Source organism: Pyrgilauda ruficollis, unplaced genomic scaffold, assembly GCF_017590135.1.
Source record: "Pyrgilauda ruficollis isolate IOZ18807 unplaced genomic scaffold, ASM1759013v1 scaffold105, whole genome shotgun sequence".
In the NCBI taxonomy this organism is placed as follows: Eukaryota; Metazoa; Chordata; class Aves; order Passeriformes; family Passeridae; genus Pyrgilauda; species Pyrgilauda ruficollis.
In genome coordinates, this window is record NW_024508656.1 from 1712656 (window position 1) to 1728722 (window position 16067).

Here is a 16067-nt window from a genome sequence, read left to right on the forward strand (position 1 = left end):
CTGGCGAGGGGTTCAGCAGCTTTAATGGTTGTAGCTCATCTATGTACAGGGCGTTACACACCGAAGCTGGCACGGCCCCGGGGCTGCCTGCTGGCCTGGCCTGGGGCCATCCCGCCCCCAGGGCCGGGCTCCGGCCCCTCCAGTGCCGGGATGGGGCTGGGAGCTCCTCTCCACCAGCATCTCCAAGGGACCTGCCGGTGCAGGATTTGTGCCTGTGCCCGCTCTGCGTGGCAGGGGTGCCCGGGGGGGGGCTGTGCTCTGTGGTGAACGTGCCCGGTGGCTGGGGGGTGCTCCCCACCGCCCCGGGGGGGGCTCAAGCCGCTGCCTCCATCCCTGCCCCTCGCCGCGGCCCCCTCTGATTCTTCCCCCGAGCTGGGGGGCCGCGGGGGCAGCGGGCTCTGGATGCTGTCCTGCCCCTGCCAGGCCCTCGGGTCCCTCGGGGGGGTCTCCGGGGAGGGTGCGGTGGGTGGGACTCGGGTACCTATTGCCAATGGGATGAAGGCTGGCGCCGAGCGCGGTTGTCGGTGCCGCCGGCGCGTCGCTCCGGCCATGCCAAGCGCGTAGCTGCCCACCCGGGGCCGGGCACGGCTGCCCCGCGGCTGCCCCACGGCAGAGCCCCAGCCCCGAGGGGCCCGGGGGCTGCGCGCCTCCGGTGCACGCTCCAGCCGGGAGCGGAGAGGAGCTGCGGGGAGAGAGGAAGGACGGGGCTTGTGCCCACAGCCATGGCACCTCCCCATCACCCGCAAATGGGACTTCCCGGGGTCACTGCCTGTGGCTGGGCACATCCCGACCCCTGGTTCACCCTCTCTCCATCTCCAGCAGCAAGCTGAGACCCCCCGGGGCAGGGACACTGACAGTGCCCTCCCACCCGCCCCAGACATTGTCCCAGGGGCAGGGGACAGGCACTCACGTCACACACGGTCCTGCTCCGCGGCGCTGGGCTCCTGTGGGATGGAGGAGGGGGTCAGCACTCCCGTGGAGCGGGGGCTGGGCCGGGGCTCTCCCGTGGCCACAGCAGTGACCCGAGGGGCAGAACCCCACTGAGTCTCCAGGAGCAACTACAGCCCAGGCACCATCTCTGCCTTTCCCCACCACTGCAGGACGTGATGAGCAGCCAACAACCCTCGTGCTGGCTGTGACTGCCACTGAGGGGATTGGGGATGGTCCAAGTGGCACCAGGGCTTGGGGACAAACATCCCAGGGAGGTCCTGTCACCGTTCTCCTGGGCCCCCATGTCCTGGAGCAGCCCAGCACCACAGGCAGCATCCAGGGCAAAAGCCTGGCACTGTGGAGAGGACAGACATCACCATGTGCCTGGGCTTGCCCTGCACCTAACTGCTTCCCCACGGATCAGAGGATTCCCAAGGCTCAGTGGGCCACAGGAGGACCTGTCACCACCTCCCCAGGTCTCTGGGGAAGGGCTGCAGCCCATCAGCTCTATCCTGCCATGGGCTGCCCTTCTCCATGAAACAGCTCAAACCTTCCAGCCTGGTCACCAGAAAGCAGAGGGAAACAGTGGGATCCTGCTTTGCCCTTATCCAGCATACAGCCAGGCACCCTTCCCAGGCCGCTCCCGTGCTGACCCAATCCTGCCACATCCCACCCCCTGCCAAGGGCTGCTGGCATGTGCATGGGCCGTGCCCAGCCCTGCAGAACCAGCCTGAGGGGATCTCCATGGCTTTGAAGCATGCCAGGAATTTTACCCAGGCATTTGGCTTCCTTTTTCTTCCAAGGGCTTTGCCACACGTGCCCTGGTGCTGGTTTTGTGAGGCAAGCCAAGACCCAGCTCTTGGAGCTGCTGACACTACACAAGGGAGTGTTTCCCAGCCCCCTTCCATGAAAATCACCTTTTCCCAGCTGCAGAACCATGAATGAGTGTGTGAGTCTGTGAGTGAAATTCTGGGTGTCTGAACACCACCACCAACCTCATTTGCTCACTGGTAACAGCACAGAGGCAATTCCAGGGAGAAAATCCCCTGGAGCTTTCTAACCCCTTCCAGCAAGGCGGTTGGGTGGGATATTCGGAGGTACCAGGATACTGGGAGCTCCAGGCAGGGTGGGCTTTCCTCCTCTCTGAGCACAGCTCCTCAGGAGCAGGGGAAAACAGCCAAAAGATCACCACTTGGCTTTGCCATTTCCTGGTCTTCAAGGTAAGAAAGGTTCCTGGAGAAATCTGCCCCTGCCGGTTCCTTACTGGCCACATTGGACCCCATTGAGGCTACGGTTTTGGGGACACTACGTGGTGCAGTGGAGCTCTCCCAGGTCAAATCCCAATGGATGTTCCCAAAGGAAAAGGAGTCCCTTGCCAAGGAGAATGGGCAGCAGGTCCGCAGCACTTCCCACTGCCCCAGAGCAGGGTGGGACCTGTCACAGTCACTCCACTGCTCAGACACTGGAAAATGGGTGGGGAAAAGAAATCCCCCTCCAGCCCAGGGGACCACACGGGGACCAGGAAGAGGAGGAACATACCTGCTGCTTCCCGTCCTCCCCTCCGGACTGTTTCCTGCTGTTCTCGTCTCTCCCCAGCTCATCGGCCTGTTCCTGAAGACTCAGGCTCCCGTGAATATCCGACACTTCATCTGCCGACGCCAGTCCGATCTCCTCCAGGCAGATGCCGGCTCCTTCCCGTGCCAGCTCTCCTGGGATGTTGGGACTCGACGCTCCCAGCACCGGCAGGCTCATCAGCCTGCGCTGGCGGCTCGAGCTCCCGGGAGCGGAGCCAGCATCCTGCAGGGACCCCGCCGTGCCGAGCCCCACCGGGCCGGACCCCGCCGTGCCGAGCCCCACCGTGCCGGACCCCGCCGTGCCGGACCCCGCGCCCGCCCGCCGGCTGTCACGGGTGCCGGAGCTGGCTGGTGTGTTCGCGGCTGGGCTGGCGGACAGGCTTTGCTCCGCGCTTCTGCCACTCTGGGTGCCCGTCGGGATGGCTCCGTTCTGCAGGCCGCCCGTGGGGACAGTCCCGTTGAGAGCCCGCTCCCGCTGCAGCATCTCGCTGCTGCGCTCCAGCTCCTCCGTGCTCGGCTGCCGGCTGCCGGCGGGCAGGGCCCCGTCCTGCTGCTCCTGCACGGACGGCTTCTTCCCGATGTGTGTGACACGGAACCTGCAATGGGGGCAGGACAGAGCAGTCTTTTCCGTGCTGTCCCACCGCTGCATTCCCAGCTTTTCTGTACCTCCAGCCCCGATCTCCTCTCTTTGCCGTGATCTCCAACCTTTCTGACCCATTCTGACCTACACAAGCCATGTCCCCAGACTGATTTCCCCCTTCATTTTGAGTAAAACAAACAGAAAGAGAAGGATGGGAAGAGCAATCCAGGTCTTAGCTGGGGCAGGGCTTGTCCTCCCAGCAGCAAGATGGATCACAGCTCTTGGAAATGCTCTGAGACAACCGGGATGACAGTGTGCCCTCAGTGAGGGCAGGGACAGGGGTTTGGCAGTGATTTGGAAACAGGGATCAAAGGCTGGAGGAGCTGTTTGGCTAAAATCTGTCAGAGCACATTTTGCACCATACCTTGGAGGGGTGGATGGTACCTGAGTGTTCACCAAGGTTGCACCATGAGCAGGTAACAGCTCAGAGCTCCTGGGTGGGCAGGAGAAAAGCTGCAGAAATGGGTCTGACACCCTCAAAAGGTGGGTTAATAATCAGAGGTGATGCAGCATTGCACATGGGGAGAAGAGAGGGGTTAGAGATCATAGACTCATGGCTTGAGTTGGAAGGAGGCCCTAAAAGATCATCCATTCCCACCCCCTGCCATGGGTAGGGACAACTTCCTCTCAATCTGGTTGCTCCAAGCCCCATCCAGCCTGGCCCTGAACACTTCCAGAGATCCAGGGACAGCCACAGCTTCTCTGGGCACCTTGTGCCAGAGCATCACCACCAATTTCTTCCCAATATCCCTTCTAACCCTGCCTGGTGGCAGCAGGGAGCCATTCCCCCTTGTCCTATCACTCTATGCCCTTGTCCCAAGTCCCTCTCCAGCTCTCTTGGAACCCCTCTAGACACTGGAAGGGGCTCTAAAGTCTCCTTGAAGCTTTCTCCTCCCCCAATTCCCTCAGCCTGGGAGGGGCAAGGTGTCAGCAAAGCCTGAAAGTCTGAATTGTGATTGTGCTGATTGTGACTCCTCCTCACCAGCACTGCCAGCTGCTGCTGGACCAGCAGACAGGAAATCTCCACGGGGAGCTGGTGTCCACCAGCCAGAGCACTCCAGTGCCAGGACTGAGACCTCGTGCAGTCCATGGCTCACCCACAGCTGCTCTTGCTGCACTTGGATCACACATGGAAAACCCAACAGACCTGGCTGACCTGGCTGAGGTTCAGCTGCAAGTCAGGGTCAGGGCAAAGCAGAACTTCAGAAAGTTCTGGTGTGGAAAGAACAGCAAGACACAAAGGTCAAGCACATGGCAGCACTGTTGTTCCAAAGGAAAAAGCAGAGAGGTCCAAAAGATAGGAACAGATGCCAGGAGAGTTGGCAGAAATGAAGGAGACCACTTCCAGGCTGGAGCCCAGCCTGTGGACAGCACCAACCTCTCAGCAGGGCCAGAAAGCTGCTCAGGGTTGGGAGGGTGGAGAAGAGAAATGCTCCAGCTCCAGAGAAGGCTCCCAGGCCAAGCAGCAGAAAATGTGACCTTTCAGGTCTGTCCAGATATTTGGAGATAAGACACCAGCACTGCGATTTGGGGAGACCAAAGAATGTTCTGGCCCTGAAGAGGGACAGGAAGGAGACACAAGTGACAGGATCACTTCTTGGTAATGCCATTGAGCAGTGTCAGCCTGGAAGAGTCAGGAGTGGATTCAGAGAGCAGGAAGGGTTTGGACTGGAGAGGGTACAAGAGGTAACGCAGCCAGCCTCTGGCTGGTGAGGGAAAGCAGAGGAGCCCTGGCTGGCTGCCTCATCAGCATCCCTGGGATTCAGTGGGATGTGACACGCTCTGGCTGATGGGGCTGAGGACAGAGGGTCAGACACAGATATTTTATGGACAAGCTCTGCCACTGACTACAACTGGTTGAGGGAAAGCGCTGAGCTAAATGGTAAATCATCCTATACCATACATAACCCTGAGTGCCACAGAAGTTTAGAACAATATAGGTGCAAAAAGCCCTCAGGAGGTCTCCAGGCCAGACCCCTGCTCATATCTGGGCTCCCTCCTACCCTCAAGCACTTTACCCGGAGCCCTGTCCAGTCAGGTTTTGGAAATCTTCAGGGATGGAGACTCCTCCACTCTTCAGGGCTGTTGAGGGCTGCACCTCATGCACCTGCATCCCCATGGCAGAACAGTTTTTCCTTGCATCTTTTCTGGATTTCTCTTGTTGTAGCTCATGGCCATTGCCTCTTGCCCTTCCCAGTGCAGATCTCTGAGGAGAGTCTTGTTCCATCTTCATTTAAATTCCACCCACCCTTTGGGAAGTGTTAGAGGACAATTAGATCATCCCTTTCTAATGCTCCAGGCCAAAAAAGTCTCTTCAAGTGCCCCATACTCCAGCCCTGGATGATCTTGGTGGACCTCTGCAGCTCCCATCCTTTCCACTCCTCAGGGATGAGCCTGTTCCTACCAAGACCAGGGCTCATTCCATGTAGGAGCAGGCTGGACTCTCAACCACTGCATCCAAGGCAAGAACAATACCAAAAATAATGGAGAACAAGACTTGAGGGTGTCTTTAACTCTAGGGGTGGGTTAAAGAAGCCCTGTTTTGTAGGGTCAGTGCTGGGTCAAAGTACTTCAAGTTATTTGTCATAATAAGACACAGGAAGGGCAATCCTGGAAAAGTCATCCAGGACCTGGAAGAGAAAAGGGGCCAGTCTGGAAATAAGAAGCAGAATTTGGAGGTGGGATTGTACCTCTTGGGCACATAGGCCCCTTAGCAGTTGGACCTTGTACCAAAGAGATTCAGGATTGAAAGTAAAGCCTTGGAGAAACGGGATGACCGCCCTGTGGAGAAGGCTGGTGTGGGGTGGGATTCTGACAGGGTTAAAGAGGAAAAGCAGGAATTGAGGGAAGGTGCCTTTGGGAAAGGACAGCATCTTCTGCAGCACTCTGAGTGCTGAGAGGAGGCTGGGAAGAGCACGGACAGAGGACACGGAGGAGGGGATGGAGCTGGGCACCAGCCAGGGAATGAATTAGCGGTGAGTAGGAACTGTGCAAAGCCCCGGCCTGCCGGGCACCACCTCCAAGGACAGCCACGGGCACGGAGGGAGCCGGGAGCTGGCAGTGCCCACAAGATGTGATCCAAGCTGCAGTTGGGCCTGGGGAGGTCCAGCACGTCTCCCTGCTTCTCCAGCTGCCCGGAAAGCCCCAGCTCAACTCCCTGCTGAGGCTCCTGCCCATGGTGGTGGAAAAATCCACATGATAGGACACAGGGAATGGCTTCCCGCTGCCAGAGGGCAGGGATGGATGGGAGATTGGTAAGGAGTTGTTCCCTGGGAGGGTGGGACGGTCCTGGCACAGAGAAGCTGTGGCTGCCCCTGGATCCCTGGCAGTGCCCAAGGCCAGGCTGGATGGGGCTTGGAGCAGCCTGGGACAGTGGAAGGTGTCCCTGCCATGGCAGGAGATGGAATGAGATGAACTTTGTGGTCCCTTCAAACCCAACACACTCCACAATTCCATGGCCCTTTTGGCTCAGCATTCCCATGAAAGGACTGTCCCTCTGGACCGCAACATGAAGTTTCATCAAGGCTCAGGCCCTGAATGAAAACCTTGTGCACAATCTGAGCATGGCAGAGCTTTGTGTCTCACCACGGTGGCCATCCAGGGACCAGCAGCTGCTTGTCGCCCTGCCCCAGTCACCACAGCCGGAGGGAGCCAAGCCCAGGAAGACTTTCCCAACCCTTTCTGCTGGGGAATGGGGCAGCCTGGGCAAGCCTACAGACTGTTCTACAGGTTAGTGACGACACAGAGACCACAGGAAGCTCAGGAAGTCCCTTGAGGTGAAACCAGGTGGGGATGGAAAGCATTTGTGGGAAGTGTCAGGAACACTCCCCTATTCTTACATTGCTGCTGTGTCATCTAATTACGGACATCGTTGGAGGCAGCGACCTGGAGCAGCACAGCCACTCTTTCATCCTAAGCAGGTGGTGGCTTGCACCTGGGACATGCTGTCCCCTCTGGCCCTCCCAGTGAGGTCCCTAAAGCCCCCAGTTGGGCAGCAAGGGCCCTGCTTGCACCGAGCTGGGACAGCGGGCTCTGAAAGGACACGGAGCTGGGGCTGTGCTCAGCACTGACTCAGCAGGAAAACCCAGCTTGAGTCACCTTCCCGGAGAAGGAGGGAAGCCACCGGTGCATCACAGCCTGCCACACACCACAGGCATTTCCAGGTGCAGGAACCACCTGGCTGCTCAGGAGCTCCAGCTGCAGAGCTGCTGCTGGGGCATCTCAGTGTGGAACAGCAAGAGGGAACCTTGGGCACCTGGGGAAGGGGGAAGGAACAGGAGGACTGAGGAGAGCCTGTGGTCCTCATTCCAGCAGGGAATGTCTGGCAAAGCTCGTTTGGTACCTGCCCACTGAGAAGACGGTGGTCTCTCCGGGATGCATCCTGCTTTTGCCCTCCTTGGACCGCCCCTGGCGCTGCAGCGGGTGCCTCTTCCTCCTGCTGCAGTGGATGCAGGGGGCCTGCGTGGAGCCCAGGTGCACCGTGTGGTGATGTGGCGGGCCCCCGTCCTGGCTGCTGCTGTGGTGACAAAGGCTGCAACAGAAGATGACAGGTTGTGTCACCTCAGGGAGACATCCCAACCCCGGTGCAGACCCACCGCAGCAAGGCCTGGGAGCAGCAGCTCTGGGGGGAACCTCTGCTGGGGACAGGAATGAGGAAGAGCTGTTCCACTTGACAGTGGGGAGAAGCACTCCTCAAAACCCTCAGGAGAGCAGGACTCCCCGCTGGGAAGATGCTTTGTAGCAGCTGGAAAGGGGCTGCTTGTCCTTCACTGTGGAGCAGCCACAGGCTGCTATGAGCTTCCCTCACCTGGGTACTGGCACTGGCACATCCCCTTCATTTTCCCCCAACATCTCCTTGAGGGCCTCCACGTTTGCTGAAGAGAGAGAGAAAAACAGGAATGCGTCAGCCAAAGTGGTCAGCACGGCTCTGGGCCGGCCAAGGAAGTGCTCACCTTCATTTTGGATGATGCATCTCACAATCTTCTCCACGGTGTCGTCGTTCTTCTCGGCCTCATCTGAAAAGAGACAACGTGGCACTGAGGGCTGGGATTCCGGGGCTCCGCTCACTCATCCCTTCCTAGGAGCAGCTGCATCAGCAGAGTTGTTGGAGAAGCCTCGAGTCCCCTGTCACACTGGGAAGCCACTGGGGAACACCAGATCCCTCATCCTGGAAAAGAAATGGCTGAGCCAGCAGCTGTGTGTGCAGGGAGAGGGGGTGGTATTGCTCCTTCAGAGCATCTGGAGAAATGAGAGGGAAGCAGGTTCTAAAAAGTTGAAAGAGGAGGGTCCTTGTCCAGCCCTGGAGCCCCTGGCTGCAGGATGCTGCAAGTGCTCAAGGCTCCAAGGGTAAACAGGACATGTCCACAGAAAATAAACCCACTGAGACCTGCTAAACACAGAAATGGGGAATACACAGTGACAGAGAGAGCCCCAGAGCTGCACACTATTGAAAGTTTAAAAGACTGTTCTGAGCAAAGTGGGTGCCTGCTTTGCTGTGGAATTCACCCACAGCTTTCAACTCAACCTGCTTCCAGCCACTGTTGCAGGCAGGAGGCCTGGATGGATGGATGGATGGATGGATGGATGGATGGATGGATGATAGACAAACCTCCAGCCTGGTCAGCGGTGTGAGATGTTGCTGTAAGCAGGTCAGAACTGTGACCTGGCAAACCTTAAAGGCTCAAGAGCTGCTACCATGATCTTGGAAGATCTCCATCATCCCATGGAGATGTTTCCCTGGGCTGTGGCGTGTCCAGAGGGCAAAGCCCATCCTGGAAAGTTCAGAGACTACCTCCATGTCATGTACAGCCAAGACATTGAAGCGGAGGAGCACATCCATGGGCACCTGGAAGCTCTGGCTGCAGCTGAGGAGTGGCATTTCCCTCCTGAGCACAGGCAGCGGCAGCAGGAGGTGCTGATCCTCCCCAGCACTGCCGGCAGCACGCAGAGCTGGAGGAGTTCTGTGGCACCATGTGGCTGTTCCCAGCCTGGGAAGCAGCCGGAGGAATGTGTGTTCCCCACTTCAGCAGACTCAGGAAAGTACCGAATGACAGAGCTCGCTTGGGCCGGGCACCCACGCTCCATGCGGCAGTGACTTCCCAATCCAACCACCCCAGAGCCACTTGCAGTGGCCTGAAGCCATGGAAAAAATTCCCTACAGGTCCCTTCCCCATCCAGCAACAGCCCTGATTCTGTGGTCTGCATGAACACAGCAGGGACCAGAAGAAGACTTGACCAATAACAAACACCAGCTGGCTCCCTGCCAGACTTCCTAATGCCAGAGGGCAGAGGCACTTGTGCTCCAGCTGGGAGAGGTTTTCCTTGAGGGAACAGGGGTTACGATTAAGATTCTGGGGATTCAGCAAGTTCTGAATATTCATCAGAATTACCTTTTGGTGATAATGCTCCTTTGGGAAGGGCTAGGCACTGGCTCCCACCTCCTTGTCACCTCCAGCCATTGTCAGCTCGTGGATCAGAGGGATCCCTGGCCCTCACACTCCCGATCCCCAGGGAGCACTGCACTGCTCTCACCGCCCCAGGCCTTTCTCCCAACCCAGCCACACGTGACAGGTAACCCTCCCAGCCCTATCCCACAGCCCAGAAGGGTGCATGAGGAGCACCAGCCCACACCAGGCACAAAGCCGAGCCCCCAGCGAGCCCCCATGGCCCCAGCACTCACCATCCTGGAGCTCCTCCACCCCGTCTTTGTCATCTGGGTCAAGCTCGTCCCGGAAGGTGCGGCACCGGTAACCCTTCTTCTTCAGGACATGGCAGATCAGGAACCCCACCAGCCCCATGATGAAGAAGACAAGGACAAGGAGGAAGACCACAGTAATGCCGTGCTGGGGATCTGACTCCCCATCGTGGGGGTCGTGATAGTCTGACATGCGGATCTAGGAGGAGGGGGAAGGCAGGTCAGAGCCGCGGCGCTCACCGCCACCCTGTGCCCATCCTCCCGTTCCTCCTGCGGGGCAAGGGGCAGCTCCCAGCCGGGGGCAGCTCCCAGCCGGGGGCGGCTGCCCGGGGCTCAGCCCGAGCCCCGCAAGGTCCGGCGCGGTGCGGGGCCGCACGGAGGACAGGACCGGCCGGAGGTGGCTCCCCGCGGTCTCCCAAGGACACTGCTGCCCCGCACGCCCCCGGCAAGAGGCATCCCAAGGGCAGCGGCGGCGGCAGCGTCCCCGCAGGCCCGCCGGCCCCGGGCTGCGGCGCTCCCCCGTCCCTTGCAGGCGGCTTCCCAAGGGCACCGGTGCCCCGGCCTGCCCGGGGCTCTGCGGCGGGCGGCGTCTCCCGGCTCGCCCTTGCCGGAGGATGGCTGAGCATCCTCCCGCGCCGCGCTGCTCCTCCGCAGCCCTCGGTACTCACGGCCGAGGCCCTCCAGCGGCACCGGCACTGGCACCGGTACCGGCAGGCAGGGAGCCGCGGCAGCCGGGCTGGCGGAGGGCCGAGCCGCCGGCCGCTCCCGCATCGTCCTCCCGCAGAACCGAGCCGGCTCCCTCCGCCTCGGCTCCTCCAGGCGCTCCCGGCTCCTTTCCCAAGGGCTCGGCGCCCGCGTTCCCGCTTGCCGGCTGCGCTGCCCGGCACGGAGAAGGTCCCCCCCGCCTGCCCCCCGGCCCCGCTGCGGCGGTACCTGGGCCTGCGGTCCTCCGCAGCGCTCTCCTCTTCACCTTCACCTTCACCTTCACCTGCCTCCTAGCAACCCCGCATCCCCGCGGCTGGGGACCGCGGCCAGCATCCTCCGGTCCCCGGGCCCCGGCTCCCTGCCTGCCTTCCCCGGGAAGGAGCCAGCTGCCTCTGCCTGCCGCTCTCTGCCGCTCTCTGCCACAAGAGCACCCGCCTGTCCCGATCCCAGAAAAAAATCTCTCCGGAGCTGTTTCCGTGGAGGAAGGCACGGAGAGGAGCTCGGGGAGATGCCGGAGGCTGCAGCAGGACACGCAGGAGCGCTGCTCAGGGAAGCTGCCAGGCTGCCGCCCGCCCCGGGGTGAATAACCTCACCCGCACGCGTGCCAGCCCGAGCTCCCCTGGCACCTTCCTTGCCTTGAATTTTAGGGCACTGAGCCCTGGCGATGGGAGGGAGAAAGGTGGAAGTGGGGCTCAGTGAAAGCAGGACTCATCACACAGCAGCGTTGTGGGGGGGAGAGGGGTGCAGACCCCCACATGGGGATCCCAGCACCGAGGAGGGGGTGGAGAAAGAGCCCCGGGAGTCTCCTGTGTCTCCCTCCTTTCTAAAAAAGGAGTGGCTAAGCCATTGGAAATCTCATGCTGCGGTGGTCCCATGACCTCCTTCTCCACCTCCATCACATTATCCTCACTCTGGGAGGTTTCACCCACCACTCCTTTGCTACTGGAAATCAGACCTGCTCCTCTCCCTTCTTCAGCCACCTGCCAGTTCTCCACCCAACCCCTGAGGGATGCAACCCTTGAAACCCCTCCCAGCCCATCTCCACTGAACCAAGCTCTGATCCATGCACATATTCCTCCGTGGGAATTATCCCATGGGAATCCCTAATGGGAATTATCCCACCACGGCCTGCCTTGCTGTGACACAGCCTGTGACCCCTCCAGGCTCTCAGCCGTGCCTCGCTGAGGGCTCCTGTCCCTCTGCACAGGTGACCAAGTCGGCTCCCAGGAGCCTCGTCCATCAGTGTGACTTCAGGAGGTCACCACGTCACAGGTGACACCCATCTGCCCGCTGTCCTGGCAGGGAGGCAGGAATGGAACATCTGTGCAAGAACAAGACTTCTCCTACCACGGATTGCTGAGCCACAGGAGAGGAGAGCTCTCCAAACCCTGGACCAACAAGCTGCTGCATCATGCAAGTCTCAGCTGAGGAAGAGCTCCCAAAGTAAAGCTCGAAGGCAGTTTGCTCCTTGCCCTTGTTTCTGTGCACAGGGGGAGCTGGCAGCTCTGGGTTTCTGCAGGGCCCTGAGGGGATGCAGTCATGGCGAGCGTATTCCCGTTCTCCTCGTGCCCACGCACGCTGTCCTGCACAATAAATCGCTCTTTCTCCTCCTGGGCATTCCCGCCCACCCAGAGCATTGCTGCACCCTGCCCCCTGCCAGCTCCCCACCCCCTGCCAGCATCCCACCCCTTTCCCGACTCCAGCCGTGCCAGGCTGATCAGGACTCCCCATTCGAGGGGACATTCCCAATTTCCCACAGCCTCTGGTGTCAAGGCATTTCCACAAGCTGGGGGACACAGCATGGCACAGCAGCCTGGCCCTGCCTGAGGACAAATCCTGGCCTTCGTGGGGTGAGCCAGGATGAGGAGGGAGTTCTGTGGCTGTCAAGCTGCTCCCTCCTGGCTCTGCAGCTGGATTACCCCAGCTGATGGTTTCTCTTCCTAATTCTCCCAACCAGGGATCACCTGCTCCCAGTCTCCACCTTGTTTCCCTCACTTCAGCTTCAGTGTCCCTCCAGGGCCTTAATCCTTGTCCCACACAGCACCTCACAGGTCATCCAGAAACAACACCCCGGCACCTCTGTGCCCCAAAAGCAGCCAGCATTTGAGGCATGAACCCACACAACGGAGCTCCCCTTGTGAGCAGGCTGGCCGTGTTCATCCTGGCCATGGGGGGACAGAACCCACATGGGGTAAAGCCCCACACCAAGCTGGCGAGGTGCAGCCATGGCTGTGGGCTGCCTGCTCATCCACAGTTTGGGATCTGCATCCTCTGTCCCTCCTGACCCCATCCCAGCTCCTCTCCCAGCCTGTGTGACCCCACCAGCCGAGGCAGTGGCATCTGAGACAATCTGGACAATCTGGCTGCAGCTCTGGGACAGGCAGCTGCCTTCTTTCTGCCTGCCCACCTCATCCAGCACCACCAACTGCAGCAGGAGGAGGAGGAGGAGGAGGAGGAGGAGGAGGAGGCAGAGGTTACACAGTCCAGAACATGGCACAGTGCTGGTCCAGAGAGTCCCCTCTGCCTGGTGAGGGGCACTTCTGTGGGAGTTGTCCCTGCATTTCCCATTTCCCTTTCAATGAACTGAACTCCTCTTTTCCCATCTTTTCAGGACTTATGAAACGTCCTTGCTCGTGGATGAACCAATTAGTGATGAACTCCCCTACAGTGGTAAGTTGGAGTTGCCTTTTTTCCTCATGAGCTCAGCTGGAATTCTTGGGATGTTCTACTCTGCATTGATCAGGGCCAAAGTGTCAGCACTCCTGACCTCGGAGAAGGCCTTAGCCATGCCTGGAAGTGTCCAAGGCCAGGTTGGATGGGGTTTGCTCTAGTGGAAGGGGGTTGGAATGAGATGAGATTTAAGGTCCTTTCCAACCCAAACCATTCTGCCCTTCCTTCCCAGGCCTCCCCTCAGGGCTTCCCTGAACCCTGGAGGTCCTTGGAGGCTTCACTCCCTCTCCAGGCATTGCCTGGAAACACCGGAATTTCAACCTTTGGAGGCTTGGGAGGGAGGGGACAGAGTGGCCGAGGAGAGGATGGTGGGACAGTGCTGTCACCTGCCACCCTGTCCCTCGGCTGGCTCTGGTCCCAGTGAAATCCCACATTACCTCTTGTCTGCTCTTTTCCTGCTCCTCTTCTGCAGCTGTTGGAGCAAATGTCACCCCACAAACAATGGGACCACGTCCTTTTGGGGGATCAGCCGCCCTGGCCCCGCTGCCTGTCCACGTGGCAGCTAAACGGGCTGGACTGCCCAGATCCAGGCTCCTCTTGGGATCTCCACTTCAATGCTCAGCCCAAAAATTGTCCTCACGTCTGCAAAGCTGCTCCATCCCATCGTGTCAGACGTGTCCCTGAATCCTCAGCCCTGCTCCAGCTTTCCAAACGTGCCCAGCAGCTAACAGCCGTTAAACCACAGCCTGCTTCTGCTCTATGAGCACAAAGAGCATCTAAAAATATCCCTCTCTGAGCCTTCCCTGCTCTGCTCCAACACCCGTGAAGATGCCTGGAGCAGCACCCAGCTTCCAGAAGGACAGCTCAGGCAGCAGAGTGATCCCAGCTGGAGTGTCTCTGCTCTCCTCAAGGAGGGCTGTGTCTCTGCTCTCCTCAAGCAGGGATGTGTCTCTCCTCAAGCAGGGATGTGTCTCTGCTCTCCTCAAGCAGGGATGTGTGTCTGCTCTCCTCTCCTCAGGCAGGGCTGTGTCTCTGCTCTCCTCAGGCAGGGCTGTGTCTCTGCTCTCCTCACCCCGTCCCCAGGCAGGCACTGGGACGTGCCCCGGGTGGCTCCGTGTCCCCAGGCAGGTGTTATCTGGTGGCAGCAGCTGGTGGAGCAGGGACAGGACAGCCGTCATGAGGGAGCAGCGTCAGAGCTCCGGAGCTCCCAGCACAGCCGTGGTGTTCAGCACGTTTAAATCCCAGTGATTCCTGGAGCAATGTACCTGGACAGCTCAGGCTGCAGTGTGCACCAGCCATCCAGCTCGTAACTGCTCTTATCAGACTCTTCTCAGAACCCTCTGGAATCCATCAAGGTTTCTAAGACATAAACTGTGCTAAATAAGAAAGAAGAAGCTGAGAAATCAAATTCCAAGACCACAAGAAGTAAATAACAGCAGCAAAGCACCTGGACTGTGACCAGTCCCATATTCTGAGAGGTGCATGCAGAACACGTGGACAAGACAAAGGCACCAGTAAGAAATGTGTGCAAAGAGCTAGAATATATAAATAACTGTATAATGCAAACAATAAACAGCTTCTGCCTAATCATATTGCTCAGTGGTCCAGGAGTCCTGAATTTCCTAGTTTCCCCTGCTAAGTGCTGGGCTTGGTGCCAGGTGCCCTCTCTGAGTGTCCCCAGGCATAGACGGCCCTGTGGGGTCATGGTGAGAGGGTCCTGGGTCTCCTCTGGAAGTGTCCCTGCCCCTGGCAGGGGATTGGATTGGAATGAAATGATCTTTAAGGTCCCTTCCAGTCCTATTCCCTAACCCATCCTGTGATCCTTTGTCCATGCTGGAGCTGGGGTCCTAAAAGAAAACCCACACAAGGAGCGGCGTGGAGGGGGCAGTGTCCCCACAGGGGGGACAGAGACAGCCAGAAATATCCTTCAATAACCCCACCATTTCATCCCACCTTGACACCTGCAGCCAGCACAGCACCCAGAATTCCCAGCCATCCCACCATGTCCCACCCCATACAGGCAGGAAGCTCCCCTTGCTGCTTCCAAGGGGTTTCCATGCCCTGGGAATGCCAGCCCGGCATCCACTGATCTGCCAGGGAACATCCCCGTGCCCATCCTCAGGCCGCTCTGGGGGTGCTGCCCTCTCTGAGGAGCCTGTCTCCAGCACAGCTTCCTTCACCCCAAACCGCAGGAAGCCAGCAAGCAGGAGGCTGGCAGAACCAAGCACTGATTTTGGCTTGGTTTTCCAAGCCTTTGGACAAGGTTTCCTGCTCTGTCCATCCTTCCTTCCCTCCAGCCCCAGGGAGCAGCTTTGTGCTGCCATTCCCAGCCAGCCCTGCCCACGCCATGCTCCTGTTTGCACCTCCTGTCAGCTCCAGCTTTCCCCCATCCCGCTGCCTCCTCACACCAACGATTTCTCACCCAGCCTTTGTCCTCCTCCTGCCTGGCAGCGCCTCCAGAGGGTTCTTTCCAAAGCTCTGGAGAGCCTGCACCCCACAGGGTGGCACCTGGTGACAGCTGGCAGTGGCAGGACCCATCCCTCAGGGACTGGGATGGAACGAGCCCATCCGGGTGTGGGGGTCCCATGGGAACCCCCTGCCCCATCCCCTGTGCCCTGGGTGGGCTGTGACCCCTGGGGGGGACAGGGGAGCTGGGAGTGACTGCGAGACAACTGGGGGTGACTGGGGGCCGACTGTGGGCCTGCAGAAGAGAATCCTGTGGCCAGCTGGGCTCACTGGGAGGAACTGGAGCAGCTGGGAGCGACTGGGAGCAGGTGGGAAGGAGGGAGGAGTGACTGGTGGACAATTATGGGAGAGAACCAGCAGGCATCTGGAATTAACTGGGAACGACTGG

General features: G+C 59.4%; 1 protein-coding gene across 4 annotated transcripts; it reads right to left on the reverse strand.

Moving 5' to 3' along the window:
• Positions 1–6: 6 nt before the first annotated feature.
• Positions 7–14789, reverse strand: RELL2 (RELT like 2). 4 transcript variants are annotated; one of them, XM_041469989.1, is made up of 8 exons: positions 13651–14789; positions 9824–10037; positions 7952–8159; positions 7487–7675; positions 2798–3100; positions 2470–2767; positions 911–944; positions 7–682 (listed from the first exon to the last, which is right to left on the reverse strand). In XM_041469989.1, the coding sequence occupies exons 2-7, from the start codon at positions 10029–10031 to the stop codon at positions 912–914; spliced, it is 1239 nt and encodes a 412-aa protein (XP_041325923.1). In that variant the 5' UTR covers positions 10032–10037; positions 13651–14789; the 3' UTR covers positions 7–682; position 911. The 4 variants fall into 4 exon arrangements, with proteins under 4 accessions (XP_041325923.1, XP_041325932.1, XP_041325905.1 ...); XM_041469998.1 differs by having other exon boundaries at positions 2470–3100; positions 7952–8018; positions 8097–8159; positions 13651–14780; XM_041469971.1 differs by having other exon boundaries at positions 2470–3100; positions 13651–14785.
• Positions 14790–16067: the final 1278 nt, after the last annotated feature.